Here is a 22,177-nt window from a genome sequence, read left to right as displayed (position 1 = left end):
TTTTTAGAGAAAAAGATATGATTATTATCTTCTTGATGATGCTGTTGAATGATGAAATGTTGCGGCGTCGACGACCGGGAAAGTTAGCAAGTTGTACAGTGGACTTCGTATATCGCGAATTTCCATTCCCTACTATACAACCTACTACCTCACCCAGGCATCGTCGCTAATGTAGTTGTTCTCTTCGTCATCATCCTCTCTATGGACACTTATAATTACGCTTCATAATAACGAGTTTATAAGTCATGTAAAAAATTAACAATCTTGAAAATATCTTTAAAATCTTATTTAATCTTAAAATATAAAGTTTTAAATTAAATAAAGTTTTAAATAAATAATTTAATTAAATAATTTTATCGACATAAACACATTTCGCTTTTTGTATTCTATTGTTTTTCGTTTTAATTTTGCAAAAATAGCATGCGTTTTTTTTTTTTTAAATCAATTGATAGTTAAAACGGAATATGATAATATCATAGACTATTACTCTTTTCTTATTCTCTCGTCACAATTTCTTTATTGATACTCTTTCTCTCTCTCTCTCTCTCTCTCTCTCTCTCTCTCTCTCTCTCTCTCTCTCTCTCTCTTTCTCTCTATTTTTCTCACTCTCTTATTCCATCGAGAAAATTACTTGACAAGAAGTATATGCGTTGATAACCGGAAGTGCTGCGGGCTTTCAGGAGGGCAGAAGGGTGTGAAGGAGAAGGAGGAGGTTCCGTTGAAAAGCTTAAATGCTGGCCTGACTACATGTACCGGTAGATAGGAGCTTGCGGTATACATATAAAAAAGCCCACAAGTTCGGATCTACGGGTTAGTATCATCAAGTATAGCTGATAACGGCTATCACTGGATTGTTCCGCGCTGTATTCCTAACTTTCTTTTTCCTGCTTGCTTTTGTCCATTGAAAAGTATTGTAACTGCACCTGAAAATTAACGAAGAATTACTTTTGATTATATAATTAAATATATATATTTATTATTTCTATTTTTTTCAATGTTTCTTGACCAATAATGTTTATTTATCATCAAACTGAAGAAAAGAAAAATAAAAAGAGAATATTGATGAAATTAAAAGGCTTGTTTAAATCAATAAATTAACTATTAAAATCGTTGATTACTTAATAAACTTATTATGACAATTATTATTCTTATGAAAAGATAGAGGAATATCAATAATTGTCAAACTCGTTGAAAATTAAACCTATTGAATATAGATATTCAATAGGTTATACATATTCTAAAATTATTATTTAGAAGCAATATTCTTCATATCAAATTTCATATATTTCGAAGGTTCTTAGGTTCGAATTTCTCACGCATGAGATTCCCTGATTCGCCACGCCGTTGCCGGGTAGAGAGATCAGGAGGGCATAGAAAAAGAAGGCCGAGGCTATCCTATAAGAAACAAGACGAAGAAAAGGACGAAGAAGACGAAGAGAGGGAAGAAGAGCAAGAAGAATACAGGAGAGTAGGTAGAGAGTCGGGCGTTGTAAAAATCCCCTGCCTGCTTCGCTCGTAGACAGTTGAATGGCCTCTGCATTTCTCCTCACGCGGCCCTAAGGGATGTTAGGTACTGTTTCCAACTGACCGATTATGCTTTACGATCTGGACCCTGAAATACGTGCAATAAATTAATACATATTCCGGATTAACTGGTCACATTCTACTTAACACAAAGTAACTTGGATATTCGATTATAAAGAAATCTCTTAATCTAATACTCATGCATAAGAAAATGAAAAATGTTAATTTTACCTTGAATATTGTTTAAAAACAAATTCATCGTGAATTTGAATTTTAAATCTCGAAGTTCCAAGTTTAGGAGAAAAGATTTAAGAGGAAAATTGAGATCATTCGTTGTGGATGGATCTTAAGGTCTGGAAGACGGTGAAGGATCTGGATGCAGAAGTAGTCAAGGGGGAATTATGTACGCTACATGAAAAGCTGCACCCCTCTCTAGATTCCTTGGCAATCGTTTCCTTTTTGGTCTCCATCTATCATAGAAAAAACAAAAAAAGAAAGAACTTTTAGTAACTAATAGTTAGTTATATTATGCTTCTTAAAAATGTCAAGTGATCAATGCAAATTTCTCTTTCTAAATTCTACATTTATTTCCTTTTCCAATGAAATCCTTTAAAAATTTAAATCTTATTCAAACTTTTATTTTAATATAATTATTAATTAACATTTTCTATATATTTAAACCAAAATTTTTAAGACTCGTCGTTAAAAATTGATAAAAATTTATAACATGAATATAAATTTCAAAAGCTCGTGGATAAGAGCTCGTGTAATCATCAAGTCAGTTGGTACGACTGAAACAACCGTAAAAGTAACAGGAAGATAAGAGGATCAGAGGCCTCTTCTCGCTCGGTTTTTCTTTCTTGGGAGACAGAGAATAGAAAGCTCCAGGGGCAAAAGAGGATAAGAGGAGGGGAAGAGAAAAGAAAGGAAGTTAAGCGAAGAGAAGAGAAAGGAAAAGAGAAGGGAACATACGAAGAAGCGGAGTGGTATGGTCCCGAGGACAAGGAGGAGTGACGCGGGGGCAGAGACGCAATCACAGGGGCGTTGAATTAGGGAAGCATCGAAGGGAGTAGTAGTGGGGTATCGAGGGGTCGGGGAAGGGAGAAGAGTCGACGGTGGAGGACCGGGGTCACCGCCATATTATATTTAGCGAGACACAGTCGTGTGAATGAACTGCATATCCCAGGGCCGACACATACACATATTTATTTTATCATTAATATTTTTCAAATAATTTTTTCAAATCGATATTTTATACTTATCTAATCTTTCTCCTTTCATTCTAAAAAATAGGCAAGATCATGGATATTCAAAGAAATTTGTATTCTATAGTTCATAATCAAATAATGGATATCATATTCCATCATAATTATTCCATCATAATAATTATTTCCATCATAATTTTTAAGGTGACAATCTTTCAGAAGATAATTGAAATATTGTTACAAATATATTTCAGAAAAGAATCAGGAGCCAAAAAAGAATTTATAGTTTATGATGTGAAACAGTATAAAAAGCAATATTAGAAAGGAAATATATTTCTGTAAGAAATTATATAATAAAATAAGAAATAATAAAAATATAATACTGATGCATTTGAGTATCATCAATCTAATAGCATGAAAAAGAATGAAGTATGTATTTTTCTTGTTTTATTTTCTCACAAAGTTTCATAAAAATATTCATGTGAATTCCAGTAATATTGGTCAGTTAGCAATTGGTAGCACAGACTCGGTTTTCAACACGCAATCCTTTATCTCTGCTGATATATTTTCACTTCGACTCGCTTCGCGGAATGAAACATTAGCTGGGTGAACAATGAACATTCACGGAATACATAAATGTGTATAGTTGTATATATATATATATGTATATATATCTATACTTTTTAATAAAGAAAAATTGGTGATGAAAAACAAATATTTCCTATTCACAAATATTATAAATTTTTTTCATTAAAAAATATATCAATCTTTATTAATATTTTTATTTTTTAATAGCTGATAAAATAAATGAAGTCAATCATTATCACAAATTTTTCATTATCCTTACTTCTACAAGGATTTTTCAATTTTAATTTCTTCGTTTTGCAACAAGAAAATTAATATCTATTTGTTGTTAAATTTTGATCAACAATTTAAAGAATAAAAAAATTTAAGGAATAAATCTTTTCAAATTTCTTCGTTGTACATGTATACATGTATCATACATGTATTTATCACATTTTTCCAAATTTAAATCACAATAATTGATAACTTACATCAAGAAATACTTTATTAAGAATTAAATTTAATGAAGATTAAATGAATTACTGAATTCAATCAAAGAAAGAATATAATACAAGTAAGTGCATATATAGAAAGAAATCGAACACTGACTGTATAATTACTAGCATGAAGTTAATTACATAGATCGACACAGATTCCTTTCCATTGTCGATGACAACTCGTCGCTATGACTACAAAAATATAGCTACGATGGAGATAGATTTCCTCACGAACCGCAAGAAATCCGTGAAAAGAAAAAATAAAAAGAAGAGAAGCGGAGAAGAGTAAAAGAACAGAAGAAGAAACGTTCCCATAGCAACACGATATCAGATGTTGTCTTTTTAAATATATATAATCAATATGCATGTGCATTACACATACAGATATACATGAATTGTAAAATATTTACAAAGTTAAAAAATCCAAAAAAAATGATATCTATAATGATACAATTGTACATAAATGAAAAAATGCAATTGTATTCTATATAAGAGAAAAATGCTTACATGCTTTATTTGAAAAATCAAAATCTTTGAATAAAATTAAGCTCAACTGTTATCTATTTCATTAATCTATATGGAGATACAAATAATAAATTAATTTGTATAAATTTATTAAGAAATATAAATGTTTTAAGAAATAAAGGAATGAATAAAATGAATAAAATCTTTTTTCTGAACACTATAATAATGATATCCACTTTAAAGATAGAATATATAGAATAATATAGAATAATAAACAAAAGTTAATGGAAATGTATATATATATAACTGAAGAAGATTGGAAACGATAATCGATTTAACCCGTTGAAAAGCGAATCGACCTTCCTCGGTCAGAACAGGTGGAATATCTGCTACGCGCGTCCTCCATCTTGAAAAAGAATCAACATGACTCAACAATTCTCCAAAACAATCATTTATCATCAGTTATATCATCAGAAAAAAGGATCAATTAGATATAATAATATAAATTTCATTTTATATGTAGATATGTAAAGGAAATAACTCTATAATTTCACTTTTTGAACATACATATCTTTATATCCAATTTCATCTAAGAATGGCGGCAATAAAAGGATTTCTCTTACAGTAACATTTACTTCCCCTTTGCCTGAGAATTCTTTCGTTAACTAGGCGAATAAATAAAGAGAGATTCTTCCCAAAAGTATGAAAGAAACAAAGGGGAACGAGTAGTGGAGGAAGCGCGAAGAAACACCGACTAGGCGCATTTGAATATCTTGCGAACTTGCATCGGCCGAGAACTGGTCAATCCTGTCCTGCGGGAACAAGAGCTGCGAACCAAGGAAAAAGGACGTGTCTGATGGTGTATTCGCCTTCGGTTGCAGCTCGGCGAGCATCCAGCCGATTTGGACCAGCGGCCAATGCAACTGGACTGCCGTTATAATGCACTTGGTCTCTGTCTTGGACTATCATTTGCCTTCCCTATCTCTCGAATCAATTTTCAATACTTTCAACAAACATTCCATCCATTGAATGAAAAGAATTTTTAAATTCATTGCTGAATTCTTATTGGCTCTGAAATTGCAGTCGGATTTGCTTTCATAGCAAATGTAAAAGATATTTCATTGATAAAAATTTCTTAATTTTTCTAACAGAAATATAATTACTTTGCAATCCTATGTTCCCTTCAAAGATAATCACAGAGAATTAAAATCTTATTTTCTAATATATTCTAAAATATGTCTGATATATAGCTAAAATAAATGTAATGAAATAAATTAGAAAATGAAAGATCCTAGAGAATTTTAATCAGATTTCGATTTATCAATTAGATATTGGTAAATTGTTGAAAACTTGTGCAAAAGGATACAACGAATGTTATCGTTAAGAACGAGATATAGAGAGAGAGAGAGAGAGAGAGAGAGAGAGACTGAATGACTGAATGGAGGAAGGGAGAGGCCCAGATGGAGAGGGGGATGAGAGGACTCTAGGAGGGGGTGAGGAAGGGATGGAAAAAAGGGACACCATGGCTCGATTTAGTACTCCCATACGCCTATCTCCGCCCACCACATAGAACAAACCAACCAATGACCGGCATGCGTTCTACTAGAGACTGACTAGATCGAACGCACACTGCGTGCATTCTCTCCCTCTCCTCTCTCGACTCACGAATTATGGGCCTGGATGGATATTCTGTACAGAATAGGTAGCTTGCCTCTTGGAAAGATATCGACAATCAAATCGATTCGATACGTTGCTCTTGTCGCTTGAATATTTCTCGAAATTCTGTGTTTTTTTCTTTAACACGCCATTTTATCTCTCTTCTAATAAATTTATATTTCAAATTTTATTCGAATAATTAGATAAATAATCTAAAAGAAGAAAAAAAAAATGTTATAATTCTAGAATAAACGACGATTTTAGAATTAAATATATCGAAACGAAATTTAAAAAATATAAACGAAATAAGATTTTTCCTTCCAACTAAGTCGGTGACAGCAAACAAACAAATTGGAGCAAGGTTATCGATCTTCTCTGATTCCATAAATTAATATTTCGATTAAATCGTTTGACCACATTTTCATTTGCTCGTATCTATTGCTACGATTAAATTGTCATAAGGAAATCCTGATTGTGATATCAGAATCCAAATTCATATCTGCTTGCGTAACTTTCAACGTCAGATAAGATTACGTTTTATCGATAGAAAAATGTCGCAATAAATTTGAAAGAAAAAAAATTGTATGATCGAATCGATAAAAATATATAGTTGTGTAAATTGCAAAAAGATTAATTATTTTTTTCTTATGATGAACGTCAATGAAATTAGCAAATCCGGGTTTATCAGTTGATAATACGTTATCTTCTTGTAAAAGTTTCAACCATTATTTCAATAGCGCAAAATATCTGGTTACTCTTGTGTATTTCATTGTTTATATATATATATATATAATAACAAATGATTTTAAGACATAAGTTTTAGAAAGATTTTTAACGACATTCATCAATTTTTCCTCTTTACAAAAAAAAAAAATTACTTCGTTAATCATTTTTAAAAATTTCATGATTATGCAATATTAATATTGCATAATATTATATTCATGAAATAATATTCATGATTAAACAATAAATTACAACAAATGTAATAAATTCTTTGAAAGTTTCTAAACACGAAAGATAAGTTTCACCGGTACCATGAACTATCAATTATGTATAATTTCAATTACCTGCGACCAAATCGTGAACTAATTATCGATGACCTTGAACTGGATGTTGCGAATCAGTACCAATTAACGCTATGTCATTATCTGGGAATATCTGTCGAGTCGCGTTAATTACATCCGACTTAAACACATGGACAGTCGACAGGTGTAACACAACACCACAAGATTGTGGCTCATTGTCAATGCCAGATAAGTACCTCCATATTCATTCTACGGAACTTCTTCTCAACATTACCGTTATTTCCAAGAATATCTTTCTCGCGATCAATTTCTTAGATCAATTGTAATAAAATGAAGGTTTATATATATAATATAGGCTTGTAAGCGTATTTTTTTAAATGATTTCTAAAAATCATTTGAAGAAAATTTTTATTTAGGGTAATTCCGAAGATGGCTCACTCATTTTTTAAAATAATCAGCACATCATAAAGTTAATTGATATCTAAACAAAAGAAATAAATATATTTGTAAATGTAAATGCGTGTAATTTTATAATATTAAAGAATAAAATAAAAAATAATCATAATTTTGAGAAAAAAAATTGAATACCATGTATAAAGTTGTTTTATCTGGAGTGAGATAATCCTTGCTTCAGGGTATGATAGATAAAAAAAAAAAAAAATAAAAAATAAATCTAATAAAACAAAAAATTATTACCTTTTTCTGGATAAAAATATTTGTGTATATATATTTCAAAAATTTTGAACATTCTTCATGAAATTATTTCTCATATTTCATGTATTTAGTATTATTATCTTTTTCTTCAGAAATATCATCATTTTTTTATAGAGAAAAATTTGAAAAATTTTCATCAAAAGGCATCTTGCTTAAATGTGTTTAATTTTTTTTAAATCTTTTGTTTTTCTTTCTTTTTTGAAATTTCAATTGCAAATTTCTTTTTTTCAATATTTCTTCTTTTATCAATGTTTTCAGAAGGTGTTAAAATGATAAATAATCTGTTTTATATTTCTTGATTTGCTGAACTGTATAAATTGAGATACTGGAAATTAGATTAATCTGATTCAATAATATATTTGTTATCTTTGTTATAGAAATTTTAATTTTGTTAACATTTATAATATGTTGGTCTAGTCGTTAACATTTATAACCAACCACATTAGCAAATTATTCTATAATTTCTTTAATAATTATAAAATATTTGTAATATATTATTCTAATCGTTATTCTAATCATTCTTGTTCATTTAAGAAAATATAATCTAAAATGACATCTTAAATTAGGTATGTATATTTTTATATTTTAGATTTTTATGGGTTATTTATCCCATAAAAAACCAAATCATCTAATTCGAAAGTCAAAGAATGATAATTTACTTTTTTTTTTTCAATAACATATAATAAGATTTCATCATACGAACATAACCTCTGAACGTTGTATTAACACATTTCATTCTAAAAAAATCATTTACATACTTTTCGATAAAATAAATTGTAATTTAAAAAACTTTTCGATACAATTTTTATATTACATATAATTTACTTGATTTTTCAATTAAAAATAAATAAAAAAAATAATAATTAATGTAATTTTGTATATATAATACGTTACACAACGTTTTATCAAAAACAAGTTAAAATCAGAACGTTTTATGACTTCCGCAAAATCGAGTCATAACTTCCATTTCACGCACAAGGCCACTTCACTCGAAATTACCCTATTATCTATAAATATCATCATTTTATATCTATCGGGATGATATCACTATAGATACTTAAATGTAAAATATTTTTACCTATAAGTTTTGTTAAAATTGTAGAGATATTGTATTAAAAATAATTTACAGATAAATAGAACATAAAATTATCTGAAAAATATAGCAGAACGTTACCATCATTTCTTGTCTAATAAAAGAGATAAATGCGTCATATGAAGAAAAAACAATAGTCAAAAATGATGTATCATCGGAAAGAGGGCACTTACGAATACAATTCACGAATCACGTGATATTTCTACTTGGAGAAAAAATATATAATCACATAATCTTTATGTGATCATTGAATACCGGTTCAAAATCATTTTCCTTTAATTTTAAAATTATTATTATTATTATTTATAATTAAACTTTGGTTTATAATTCAAAATTTATTCCAGAAATAACTTATTATACGATTATTATCAATTATAAAATGACTAATGCAATTGAGAAAAACAAAAAATGAAAAAGATATTATATATCACGTTTGTTTTTTTTTTTTTTAATGATTGATAGATATTGTGTTGAAAACATAAAGGTGTTAATATCAATTACACTGACCTATCCAATAGCCGGCTAGATGAGAGTAGCCATGCGTGTACCCATGAGCGAGTAAATCGTGGCATTGCACGTTGCACCGGTTGCAACGAGGCGTTGCACGCTGCGTGCCGCGCACGGGGAACACGCAAGCAAGGAACAAGGCTTGCGCCAGACAGTCTGTTGCACAACTTAGGTATTGATCTTGGCCGGAACTAGTTTCCGTTTCCGTCTTCTCTTCCTGGCGTTTCGCCGCTTATTTCAACTCAATTCAGGGAAACCTATCAGCTGAGTTGCAATTTCTAATCCTTCATCAAACTATAGAAAAATTTAAAAAATTAAAAAAAATAAAGAATTTCTAGACAAATTTTTATCAAATTTTAAAATCAAACAGAAATTATCGAGGCAAATTATTATAAATCAATTACAGCTATTATTACATTTAATTTTGGTTTTAAAGACGATCATCGCGCCATCTATAAAATTGTTTTAATTACGTCTATGTTTTCTAGTTTTTTTCTTATAATTAATTGAATGTGATGAATGTGCTTATAAGTTTAATTAATTAATAGTACAATCTCTTATCTTCGAAATGGTTTCTAGTTACGGCTCGCATTTTTTCGTTCGCCATTCGTTTTTCATTCGCGAACAATCGAGCTGCAACGAGGAGACCGCAGGAGTACATTGCACCGGTGGGGTATTGATCTCGCTCGCGAGTGTCTTTTTTTGGTTCCTGTGCCCTCTTATGCGAGCTTCCTTTTTAAACTTTCAATCCTCGATCCTTGCCCTACCTTACCGGCTGCGAAAAACATAAAAAATTTGATTTCTCTTTTCCAATCAAACTTCATCGTTTATTATTTTTTAATATTATCAATTAAGATACCAGATATAAGCTTTACTACCTTTACCTTTCAAAGATATTAACTTAGAGAAATTGAATATTTGCTATAATATAAAATATTTCTTAATCGAGTTTTGACTTAAAAAAAAATTCATTTATATATATCTATGTGTTCATATTTTATAAAAAATCATTACCATAATAGAGAAAAGAATATTACAAAAGTAATATTTCATAAGAAACAAGTCTAAAATTTCTTTAAAACATATTCTTTTTTGTATGAAACAATCACTAATGATAAGTTATCGAAACTAACAACAATCAAACAGCTTCGAATTGCTAGAATAAGTACGATAAATCTCCAATTCCCGCGCATTTATCAGTCTTCCAGCTTTCTGTTTTTTTTTCTCTCTTATTTTGCTACAGTTAGAACACGTTGATTCCATCGATCTATGCCATGGTAAAGAAAAAAAAAAGAAACAAAAAAAATAAATCAAGAGAAGGCAAACATATTAAATAATAAATATATTAATAATAATAATATCGTTAACCCTAAAATAAAAATAAAAAAGATCGTAACAATAAAATTATGATAATTTCACATAGAAATATATTTCTTTGTTCAATATATATATATATAATTTTAAATATTTCATTATAATTTATTAATTTAAAAGTGTAGACACTTTTCAAATAAGAATAGCTATAATATAGATTACCTAAATATAATTCTGTTAACATAATTTATGTTAGAAAATCGTTCAGTAGAAACGCGCCATTTCAATATGGCGTCAGTTGAATAGAATTTGAAATAATGAAGATAATACATAGATATTTAGCATAATTATATCGTAAAAAATAATTATTTGTTTTTGAAATTGAAATGATCAACTAATGAATTATAATTTTAAATAATAAATAATAAATTTTTCTTACATAATATCTCAAATCATAGTACAATGTTTTCTTTGTTATCTTTTATAACTATGAAATTAATGATTTGAAATAAAATATTATAATTCGAAGAATTTATAATGTTTTTAGAAACAAATGTCGATATTTTTTAATATGGAAAATGAAATAAAGAGTAAAATATTATGGATATGTCGTTGATTATTTCTAGTCACTCTTTATTTTTATTATTTAAAAAAGAAATTGAATTATGTTTTGTAAATATTTTTTCAAATTTTCTAACTATACTATATTCTCAATGAAATTTAATTTAAAATCTTAAAAATGATTTATATCTGAAAAAATATGAAATAGTTTCTATTTTAATCTCATTTAGATGTCACCGGAATAACCATAGCAACGGTTTTGAAAAGAAGATTATGATCTTTTCATCCATACAAATACAAAATCGATTACAATTGCACATTTTAAACAAAACTTCTACTGTTTCACAAAATGAAAAATTCAATTTTTAATTGAAACAAAGAACATTAGCATTGATATAATTATATATATTTCTCTTAGAAACATCTTCGCCGCCTCAGACCTGTCAAAATGTGCGCATGCGTCGAAGAGGGAAATGAAACAACAGGGAATGTCATTGACCCCGAGTGCATGTATCTAACAAGAGGTTAAGGTTAATTTTATCGCTCTATGGCGAAAAATACTTCCTTCCTCTATCGATGTAGAATCCTACATACTGCATCAAAAGGAAAGTTGTTGATCCTTCACATCTTCTATAAATAATATAACTATGTTCGATAATTTATATATATATATATATTATAATCCGATATCTAAATTTTTTATGAAATAAAAATAGTGACTTTCAATCATGTTTCGCCTTAACGAATGAAAACTATTAAAAATGATTGAAAATTAAAAATATTTTAGATAAATAATTAAAGATATTATATGGATAATCAAAAACTATATGATTAGATATAAATTCGTAAGATTTGCAACTCTATAATAGTGTTAAGAAACTAATACGTAGAAGTATTGATTCCTTTTCAAAAGATTCAAACTTTTTCATAAAAAATGTTAAAGATATTTTTAAAAGTAAAAAATTAATATATATATATAAGATAAATACTTGAAATACGATTGAATTCCATGATAAAAACTTCTGAAAAATAATCTATTTTATATAACGTTCAATATCACGCGTAATGGATTCGAAACTGAAACTAATATATATTAATTTGCACCAATTGTTTATTGTTAAAATTAAAATTTCCGGTCATTCCAAGAATAATATAATACAATCCATTGAAAATCCTGGTACCAATTATCTTCATAATCATTTTCAATGATTAAATAATATCTTGTATTTTTCAATTTTTACTTACCCTTGAAATCGTTGATTCCGCTTCTCCAATAATTATTCCCATCGATTACACCAAATAAGTATCCCAAACTTGTGACTTTTTAGCACGTTTGCTACACTGGATACACTGCACTTACACATTGGTCACAATGCACAATTAACCGAAGAAAAACCACGGTCTCTAGATCCAAAAAGAGACGAGAAAACACTTTTCCACTTTGCTAGACACCCGCGTCACTCATTGGAAGATTCCATATCATCTTTTCATCACCGCTCACAGTCGCGAATCGCGAGACCGATTTCATGGAAAATCGAATTCAAGAAAATTCTTAACCTCGTCGTCCTCTGAAATTGTCTCAGGAAGATGCATCTAGGAAATAATTCTATAAATTTTCCTACAAATTAGATGATAAATATTCAAATGTCTTGGATTTTTGTCTCAAATACCGGAAATATCTTTGAAATATATGATCATATTGGAATTCACTCCTTGAACACCATATTTTTGTTAACCAAATTAATTGTAGAGAAAATCAAAATATCACAAAAGAAATGATACATAAGTATAATTAAAAACGAAGAAATCATAAAAAAAACATCGTATAATGGAACACATACTCGTTTTTTCAAAGAAATAACTGCGTTAGAAGTGAACTTCGTCAATGACAGCGACAGACTGCGTGCCGTGGGACGCCAGCTGAACCAGCGAACGAACCCAGACATGGACGGTGGAACGAGGACGGGAGGAACGGAGGAACGAGCGAAACAGCGGACTATCAAGCTTGCACCTTTGCTCCCCGACAACGATCAACCGCGATCCCGGCTGCACTTGGTGTTCCACACGCGTCGGCCCTCACATCATCTTTTTCATAGGGGGCTCGAGGGACGGGGAGAAGAGGGTGCTGCTTACCCGGTACACCGGGGATTTCATTGGCCCCCGCATGATGCAATATACTCTGTCGGGATGAATCTTCACAGATCCCATAAACCTGCAACACGGATTATTTAAAGATGATATAGAGAATTTACAGTGAAACAATAAGACGAGAGAATATATGATTTTTGTTCTAGAATTACATAGCGTAGATACCATAAGGATGAAGAAGAAAAGTCTCATCCTACTTCCGGAGACGAGGTCGAAGTATTTCGTGCGGAAAAACCGAACGACGGGGTCAGACGACCGGGTTCAGTGACACGGAGAGAATTTGCTTTTCCATGAGGGTGGAAAGTGGAGGAACAGAAACGGAGATTGAGAGGGGATGGCTATTGAATTGGCTGGACGGAGAAGTTAGCAGGAAAGAAAACTCGATAGGATAAACGTACTTACACGCTAGCACGAATTCGGCGCGAAGGAGAACGAAAACGAAGCTGAACGTTCGTATAGTTGCAGAGAGCTTCGAGGTTGTCTCGGAGACGCACATGGTTACCTCCTTTCTCTTTCTCTCGCCCTTTTTCTTTCTCTATCTAGTCTTTGCCCTCTCACCCTCTTTCAGTCAGTGGTCTGTCGCGTTCCGTCTCTGTTTCTCGCAGCTCTCCGTTTAGGCCGTGCGAAATTCAGTGCCAGTGGCGTAACCAGTGGGGGACCATCGACCCCACTCTACATTGCTATAGTCTAACTCTTACCCCTCCCTCGTGCAGCTGGCCAGCGTTGCCACTTGCCAATGGCGTTGCCAGCTCGTTGCAACCGAGTGGGAGACAGCCTCCTCCCCCCTGTTATCCCACCTAAGGTCGACTTAGAAAATCAGTCAACATGCGACGAAAATCCCGCCCGCCACATCGTTCCGACCCTAATTTTTACCGATAGCTATTTGCTTGCCTTTTCTCTTAATGAGCAATACATAAGAATCTTTTAAGAGGAAACGGATAATTTTTTTTTAAAGGTTCAGAATCGAAAGAAAGAATATTTATATTATTCTATTTATCGGATGCACATTTTTTGAGCACATTTTCTTTTGTAAAATTATTAAATTTTTATAAATTAAAATATACTCATATAGGATATTTTTCAAACACCAAATTAAATATTGCAGTTATTTCATCCTATAGAAAAAAACCAAATGTTTTTAAATATCACATTCAATTTTTAAATTTTTAATTATAATTAACTTAAAAACTTATGTCTTGGAGATATTTCTCAATTTATACTAACGTGAAGATATCATAATATTCATAATGTTTCGTGATGGATTGATGTAAAAATGATATATTACTATTGGAAGATTTTACTTTCTTGGATACCGAACGGACCAGTCTCTTCTTTTACGGGGAGCTACTGCTGGATATGTGAGTTTGCCGGCTCTCCACACAGATATAAGTACACGCATACGTACACATAGTGCGTTCACACGAAAGCTTTAAAAGTGCAACGGACGATATCTCATGCTGCTGACTGCATATATGTAGTGGGGGTGGTGGAGGCCGACATGGCGGACAGTTTTCTGGAACGTGCACCAGCTTGCTTCTACCAATTTTCTTCCTTCGACTGGTTTGCCTTTCAATCTTTACCTTCTTCCTTCCATCTTTCCATACTTCGTCTTCCTCTTTTGTTTTTTTATTTCTTGAAAAGGGAAAAGCAGCTGAGATTGAAATATAAACATCTATTGGATTATATTTTTTTTTATCTAAATGTTATTAGCAACAAGATAAATAGTTGCTTATAAAAATCTTAATCAAATACCTTGCTTATATCATAATACTTATGATATAAAATGTAATATTCATTAAACTTTTTTGGTTAAAGTTTAGGTTAATAGAAAAATTAATCGATGTGAATATCATAGACGAAGGATCATAAAGTGAATCCAAGAGAGCCGACCCTTTAGTATGTTAAATATTTGTCGTCACAGGCTTCATTACTCTCGAAAGGTTGATCAAGGGGCCGCAGAGAGGCAGCAGGAGTCAAGAAGCAGAAGAGCCAAGTGTCGGCGAAGGTGTGCAGGCCTAAACTTTAATTCATATGAGTGAATATCGCTCAATCAAGCCGAGAAGATTTCGTCGATTACGCTTTATTGCTTTCTTCCACGTTCCATTTATTCTATATTTTATACCTATTTCAAACATCTCTGATTCAGTTATAACATATTATCCCCAACATTTTATAAAAATTAAAAAATTTAGAATTTGTTACCAATCAACATGATTACCAGCTTCATGCTATCAGGTTAATCATAGAATAGACTATCTATATTATAGTTGCCATATAACATTATGTTTGATATTCATTAAGTATAGGAACATGAATTTCCGCTAACGAGAGAATTTAAATAATTCCCAAGATTATAATATTCTTCCATTTCCCTCCTCTTCTGTTTCGACACTGTCACGAATATATAATCGAGTGAAATGAAAGAGTAAAGCGAGTCAGTATGTATCAGACAAAGATAAATAGTCTGTATAAGAGAAAAAGAGAGAGAAACAAAAAGTCAGGGAGAAGGGGAAAGCGAGTGCAGTTCTCGCGATCCAGCGTGCGTTGCACTCCGCACGAAAAAACATCGTCCGGGCGGGTCGAGGAAAGAGGAGGTGGGTCTTCGTGCATCTTCGGTCCGCGTCGGAGCTTATATTGATCACGAGAGAGTGCACGATATTCGAGAATACATTATACGCGGACTCTAGCCTAGCCGGACTGCCTATAGTCACGCGGAGTATAGGCGACCAGGCCGCTGCACTCTACTTCCCCCTCTGACAACCCTTCCCCTACCCGCCAGCGACTTGATCCCCGCCCCTCTTGATTATCTATCTGTCTCTATCCAATGCACTTCTGTTTCTTGTTCTTTTTCTTGTTTTAACTGAACCTCCAATCTAGCGATGGACATTCGCTTCTTTCTCTATACCGAATTTTTGAACGATTTTTTATGATAAAAAATTTTGTTAAATTTTTAATTAAATTTAAATTTGCAGTTTCGATTAGATATGAGATTGTAGTTTTTTGAAATTCTAGAATATTCATTGATAGTAATATAAAATAAATAATAAATAAATGATACGAAATGATTTTATCAGTATCAGATCTCATCCCTTCCTCTTCAACTTTTCCTCTTAAATATGGCTATTCACATATACAGAGTTAGACTATTCGTTCTCTTTCTGTTTCATCTTTCATCTTTCTTCTTTCTTTTTTTTCTTTCCTTCCCAATTCTCTTTGTCATATGCTCCCTACATCTTGTACGTCTTTTATTGTTCTTTTTCTTTTCGTCTACGTTCTCCAGTTACTATTTTTCTTGATCTCTCTCGATTGGTTTTTACTTGTGCCACCCTCATTAATATCAATTTCGTGCATTTTCTTCTTCAATTTATAGTTAAAATATAAACAGAACATCATTTCTTTAATTGCATAATTGCTTCAAATCATTGACAAACTCCATATGAACATACTTCATAAATAGTAAATCTTCTTCTATAAAATGTTATCGTATTATCAGCAGACTTCCATAGAATCTTCAGAATGGAGCTATGGAGCAGACTCTCCTGAAGCGCGGGTATTAATCCAGAAGGTTCTTCGTAGCACCCCCCGGGAGTCTCCCCACTTGTAGAGGAGATGACGATGCCGATGGAGGGGATCTGAGTAGAAAGAGGAGAAAGGGGCGGGGTGCGGGTAGGGAACTGCTGGCGGATATGCACGGTAGGGGCAAGAGAGGACCTTGGCCTTTTCGCGGGGCAAAAATAAAACCTGTTGACACCGAAGCCCCGCGGACGCAAAGGAACCTCTCTGTCCCCTATCCTCAACCAGTTTTCAATATCCCTCTTAAATATTCGCGTGCTAATTCTTCTCAGACTACATAATTTTTGAATTTGATATGTAGGTTAAACATATATAACATACATAAATTAGTAGTTTTATGTATGTTAGCAAAAGTTCCAAGTTCTCTAAAAATAAAATGAGATATAAAGGACACGTTACATGAGATTAAATTGGAATGAAATGCATTTATATTTTGAATACCACCACAAATTTATGCATTCTTAAAAGCAATTTCATCATAACTCTATCTCGTACAAATATTCCATTTTTCATATTAGTCATCTCTTTTCCAGTTTTAACTTCCATGAATTTTTCTTTCAACACTTCAGTATCTACAGAATATAAGTATTTCCATTAAATTTTAGTTTTATTTATTTAGGTTTTAATAATCTTTTATTGCAAACAATTCCTTATATTTTTTTTTTATTTAGAATTTTATAACTATTCTATATACCTATTTAATAAGATCGTCATCTTTTGGGAAAATTTGCACTCTTCAAAATGATATCAGTGTTACAAACAACAATATCGGATGTATCTGATCCTGATTATTTCCCTTCTATAACAGCTCCGCTCTGCCGTTTAGTTTCTGTGTGTTGCGTGTAAGTATACGATACTCGAGCATGCACCTTGCCATGACTAGACAAGCCAGAGACGACGAGAAACGGCCTCCGGTAACCTCAACCTAGCTATAAAGAAACGCCACCATCTCTCTATGTATATTGTTCTACATGAAGAAATCAATATAAAATGTATTAAACTATCAATTGATGTTTCTTCTTTTTATTAAAAAATTTTGTTTGAAATATGATGCAGAATTTAATTAAAATTAATCAATAATAATTAATCAATAATTAATTATTATAAATAAAAATAAAAGTAATTTATATGTATAATATTACATATAAAATAAATAATTAATATCATTAAATTGTTTTTGTTATTAAATATTAAATATTATGAAAATATAATTAATTATTATCTAATTCTATTAATATCTAATTATATTATTTAATCTAAATTCAATTTACCAAAAATATAAATAAATCTTTATAAATACATGAAAAACACAAATAGTCAACAGAAAAAACAATATCGAAATGAGTATCTTTCCATAAAAATACACTTGTATCAAACATGAATCGGAAATGAGCTTACGCAGAAAAATATGATTCTTCTGCGAAGTTGAATGATTCCCAGTAAGAAAAAAGATTACGCACATCTGCGCAACCACAGTATGTATATATGCACTGCGCAAGATATCAATATAGTTTTGTGAGTCTTCACTAATATAGAATAATTCAATGTTTTTTGATTACACAGATCAGAAACAGAAAATGAATATCAATATATTTTTTTTATAATAATGCATTTCCCATAAGTATTTTCTATTTATAAATTTAAATGATAATTAAATTTAAATATAATAAATTAAAATATAATTTAAAAATTATAAAAAATAAAATTATTGATAAAAAAGAGCAACTTTGATAAATAAAAAAGTTGCAAACAAAAGTTACATCAGAATATAATAATATAATATACCATCATCAATGGAGAAATATCTAAAGAAAGGGCAAGTCTAACAAGCCATATTAGAAAAATTCTCATAATTCACAGCCAATGAAAATCCAGGTTGGGCTTCATGAAAAATTCTTAAAGGGAAAGGGTTACGCCTATCAACCTCAGAGAACCTCAAAGAACCTTAGAATAGCTAGCCCAATGGAAGGGATTTTGAATGCATTTGCATCCGAGAATTAAGATATAGGTATATATGCTAAATAATGAAAGAAAAAATAAGCTATCTATTTTTAATAACTGATCTTTCTTTCAAGAAAGTTTGTAAAATTTCCTATAATAAAAAATTCGAACGCAAATAAAAATGATAACAAAATGTTACCATGGGAATGTATAATAAAATGTTTTTAAAAATTTTTAAAAATAATAAAATATTTAACCATTGTTGATTCATTCCTGATTATAAATAGCTTTTACTCTATAAAAGTAGTTAAGAAAAAGAGGATATCCAAGACAAAAAGTAAGTGGAAAGAAGCACGGAAAAGAGGAACAAAAGGGAGAGAGAGAACCTTGGCCCACAGGCCTACTGCAGCGCTGCAGCTTGCTTGCAATGTGCCTCCACTGCTCTGCCATTCATGTGGGAAACACCCTAGTATTCGTTCGTCGTGGGGCTGGGCCAACAACCGCCGGAAAAATTTCTCTTTCGATGCACTGCAACGGCCCCGCCCCATGCGCCAAGGTATGGGGAAGAAAAGTTTGGAATAGATGGTGCAGGCTGGCCCTTGCAATGTCCGTCAGTTTTCTTGAGATGGAGATTCTATGAAAGATCGAAAATTACATTCTAGACTAATGTCAGGCTCGATTTATTTGAAAAAAATAATAAGAATAAACAAATTACGTGTAAAATTGTAATAAATAATTTTTTAAAATTATTAATTATTAAATATTCATAATAAGATAATAATAAGTAATAAGATATTAATATAGTTAATGATATAATTTTGTTAGATTGAAAAAAATAATCGTAAACTGATCAATGCTAGAATTGCTAATTAGAATTACTAATTATATTAAATAATTATCATTTAGTTCATTATTTATTTTTCAATTAATTTATTATTTTTACATATTTTATGCTTTTAAAAATTGTCACTTTTTTAAATTTATTTTCAAGATGCAATGTAAATAGTCACATATGTATTTATCGATAATGAAACTGACCATATGACTTCATTCTTCTATGTTTCATTTGATGTGTAATCTATAAATTCTTTTCACATTTTTAATTTCGTATGATTAAATAATTCGATAATATTATACTTGAACGTTGATAATATAACTTGAACTTGTCCACCATCGTTTGCCATATTTGGATCGCTCGAGAATCGCAAGCAATGATAAATGGATCGTTAAAAATCGATTTTCAGTTATACGAGTAACATGTTAATCGATACTCAGAAAAGCATTCTATTTATACCTACTTAGAAATAAGAATTTGTATCTTTTCAAATACTTTTAATTAATGGCGAACTTTATTATTAGAAAATATTTGAAATATTTTATTTTATTTTTAAATACTCGAAATCTACCATGTAATTATATCTCGAAATTTAAAAATTCTTAACTATCAATATAGTAATATCGATATCTGAATTGCGATTCTTGGAGGGTGCTGCCACCAAGGCAATTATCAATATTCAAATAACGAAATTAATATTAAAAATTCATATTACAATATGTAAATTATATTTATTTAAGTAAATATTAATTTCTAATAAAATGAATTCACTTCCATTATTCTTCTTCGAATTGATTCGCATACTGAACTTGATCCCGTTGCTTTTCATTATTTATCAAGAATGCGTGCTAAAATCAAGCGGCAGGAAACAGCGGAAGTGCAAATTCTGATCTTTACCTCTATAGTGCGGTTAAAACAGGAACATTGTTGCATCCTATGGATCCGTATGTAGAAAATCCAATGACATAGGAAATAGCAGAGAAAAAAACATGATGAAGTAAGTATATATCCTATATCTATCACACACCGTTCGTTCGTACGTCAGGTCGCCGCTCCCTGAGAGATCACTGCCCTCACGCATACCCGGTGCCTTTTCTCGTTTCTTCGGCCAGTCGTCGTCGTGTCTCTCTGCCTCTACGACGGGGACCAGGGACGTACCGCCAAATCGGCATACCCGTCACAAATATTCACATGAATTTCATATAATTTATTTAGAACACTCTTCAATTTTAAGTTTATTTGTGAATGAAATAAACATTGCCTCAATCAAAGAATAAATAAAAAGAAAAAAATAGCAGTTTTAACGAGGATGTATACAGAATTTTGAGGTAGGATTTATCAATTGTTGTAGAAATATCAAAAATTCGAATATGTATTTGAAATATATTTCTGTACTAACGTATAGATTTAGACAGTCAATAATTTCTTGAATATCGGCCATTGCTCGCGAATACTTTGTTCTCATCACTACTGATCGTAAATTTCTTTCTCGAATCCAAATTTCGAGACATCAATCAGGCTATTTCAACAATCTAATGAACAATTTGCATCAGATGTATTAATATCACTCGCGAATAAGCAAGTTTTTTCGCAGGAATTCACGTAAAATAAAGAACATGTAACTCAGAAATCCTTTACAACGGAAGTTACACTATTTGTCCACGTATCGTCAAATTCACATACTCGAACCGTGTCTCCTTCACGAATTCGAGGCACACAGACTGGCAGTCGATTGCAAAAAGCCCTTCTTTTCGCGACGGAAAGAACAAGGGATCTAGAAACCCTACCCCCCGGGGCACGTGTACATGTATATGGGCTGCATGTCCAGCGCATACCACAATTCACAGACATATATGTGCACGAAGGGGAAACTGACGAACACGAACCGGCAACGAGACGACGATTTCCACTATTTCGCCGGCACGCGTGGCAAACTTGTTTAGCAAGCGCAACATCGCCATCTGTATCGCGAATCTCGCATCACGATTGTCGCGAATTGACTGAGAAGCAAGATTCATGTCTGATAGATACTTTGCGCTTGCGCAATTATTGATTAAAAAATCGCGAATTTATATCATTTTTACGTTAAATAAAAAACATAATGTTAATCATATTTATAATGAAATTTATATTATTTAATAATAAATAATTTTACGTTGTTCAAAAAGAATATTTTATGATAAAAATTCACTTTAATTTTCCATTGATCTTTCCTATGAAATTTTTGAATAATTAATAAGGATAAAAAGGACATTTTGATTGGAAGATTCATAATGTACAATAATTCAATATTTGTGATAACAATTTTTACAATGGAAATCGAATTGGTGAAAAATTTTATATAATTTATTAATATCAAAAAATTTGTTGAGTTTTTTGAAGAGTTTATTTAATGAAGCTATATTAAGAATGCGATTTTCAATTTTTAAAAATTCATAAATTCCAAATGATGAAATATTTTTTATAGATAAACAAATAGAAAAAAAAATGTATAATTTTTAAATATAATATTTTTAAATATATTTTTTTAGACTCATTGCTTTAAAACTTCTTTT

General features: G+C 31.0%; 1 protein-coding gene across 10 annotated transcripts; it reads right to left on the bottom strand.

Annotated features, from left to right (window-relative positions):
- Window positions 1-1,233: 1,233 nt before the first annotated feature.
- On the bottom strand, window positions 1,234-21,764 carry LOC102672163. 10 transcript variants are annotated; one of them, XR_422293.2, is made up of 5 exons: window positions 20,520-21,763; window positions 19,174-19,421; window positions 12,371-13,337; window positions 9,251-9,544; window positions 1,234-1,994 (listed from the first exon to the last, which is right to left on the bottom strand). XR_422293.2 is itself a non-coding variant. In XM_006619360.2 (4 exons), exons 2-4 carry the CDS (start codon window positions 19,333-19,335, stop codon window positions 1,851-1,853), a joined length of 507 nt encoding a protein of 168 aa, XP_006619423.1. In that variant the 5' UTR covers window positions 19,336-19,421; window positions 20,650-21,764; the 3' UTR covers window positions 1,234-1,850. The 10 variants fall into 10 exon arrangements, 3 of the variants coding, with proteins under 3 accessions (XP_006619423.1, XP_006619422.1, XP_031368142.1); XR_004150992.1 differs by lacking the exons at window positions 1,234-1,994; window positions 9,251-9,544; window positions 12,371-13,337 and adding exons at window positions 16,468-17,211; window positions 17,288-17,418; window positions 17,541-17,775 and having other exon boundaries at window positions 20,520-21,759; XM_006619360.2 differs by lacking the exon at window positions 9,251-9,544 and having other exon boundaries at window positions 13,137-13,337; window positions 20,650-21,764.
- Window positions 21,765-22,177: the final 413 nt, after the last annotated feature.

This window comes from Apis dorsata, unplaced genomic scaffold (assembly GCF_000469605.1).
Source record: "Apis dorsata unplaced genomic scaffold, Apis dorsata 1.3 scaffold_407, whole genome shotgun sequence".
Classification (NCBI taxonomy): domain Eukaryota; kingdom Metazoa; phylum Arthropoda; class Insecta; order Hymenoptera; family Apidae; genus Apis; species Apis dorsata.
Note: the sequence above shows the minus strand (reverse complement) of the source record. Positions and strands in the feature narration are given on the sequence as shown.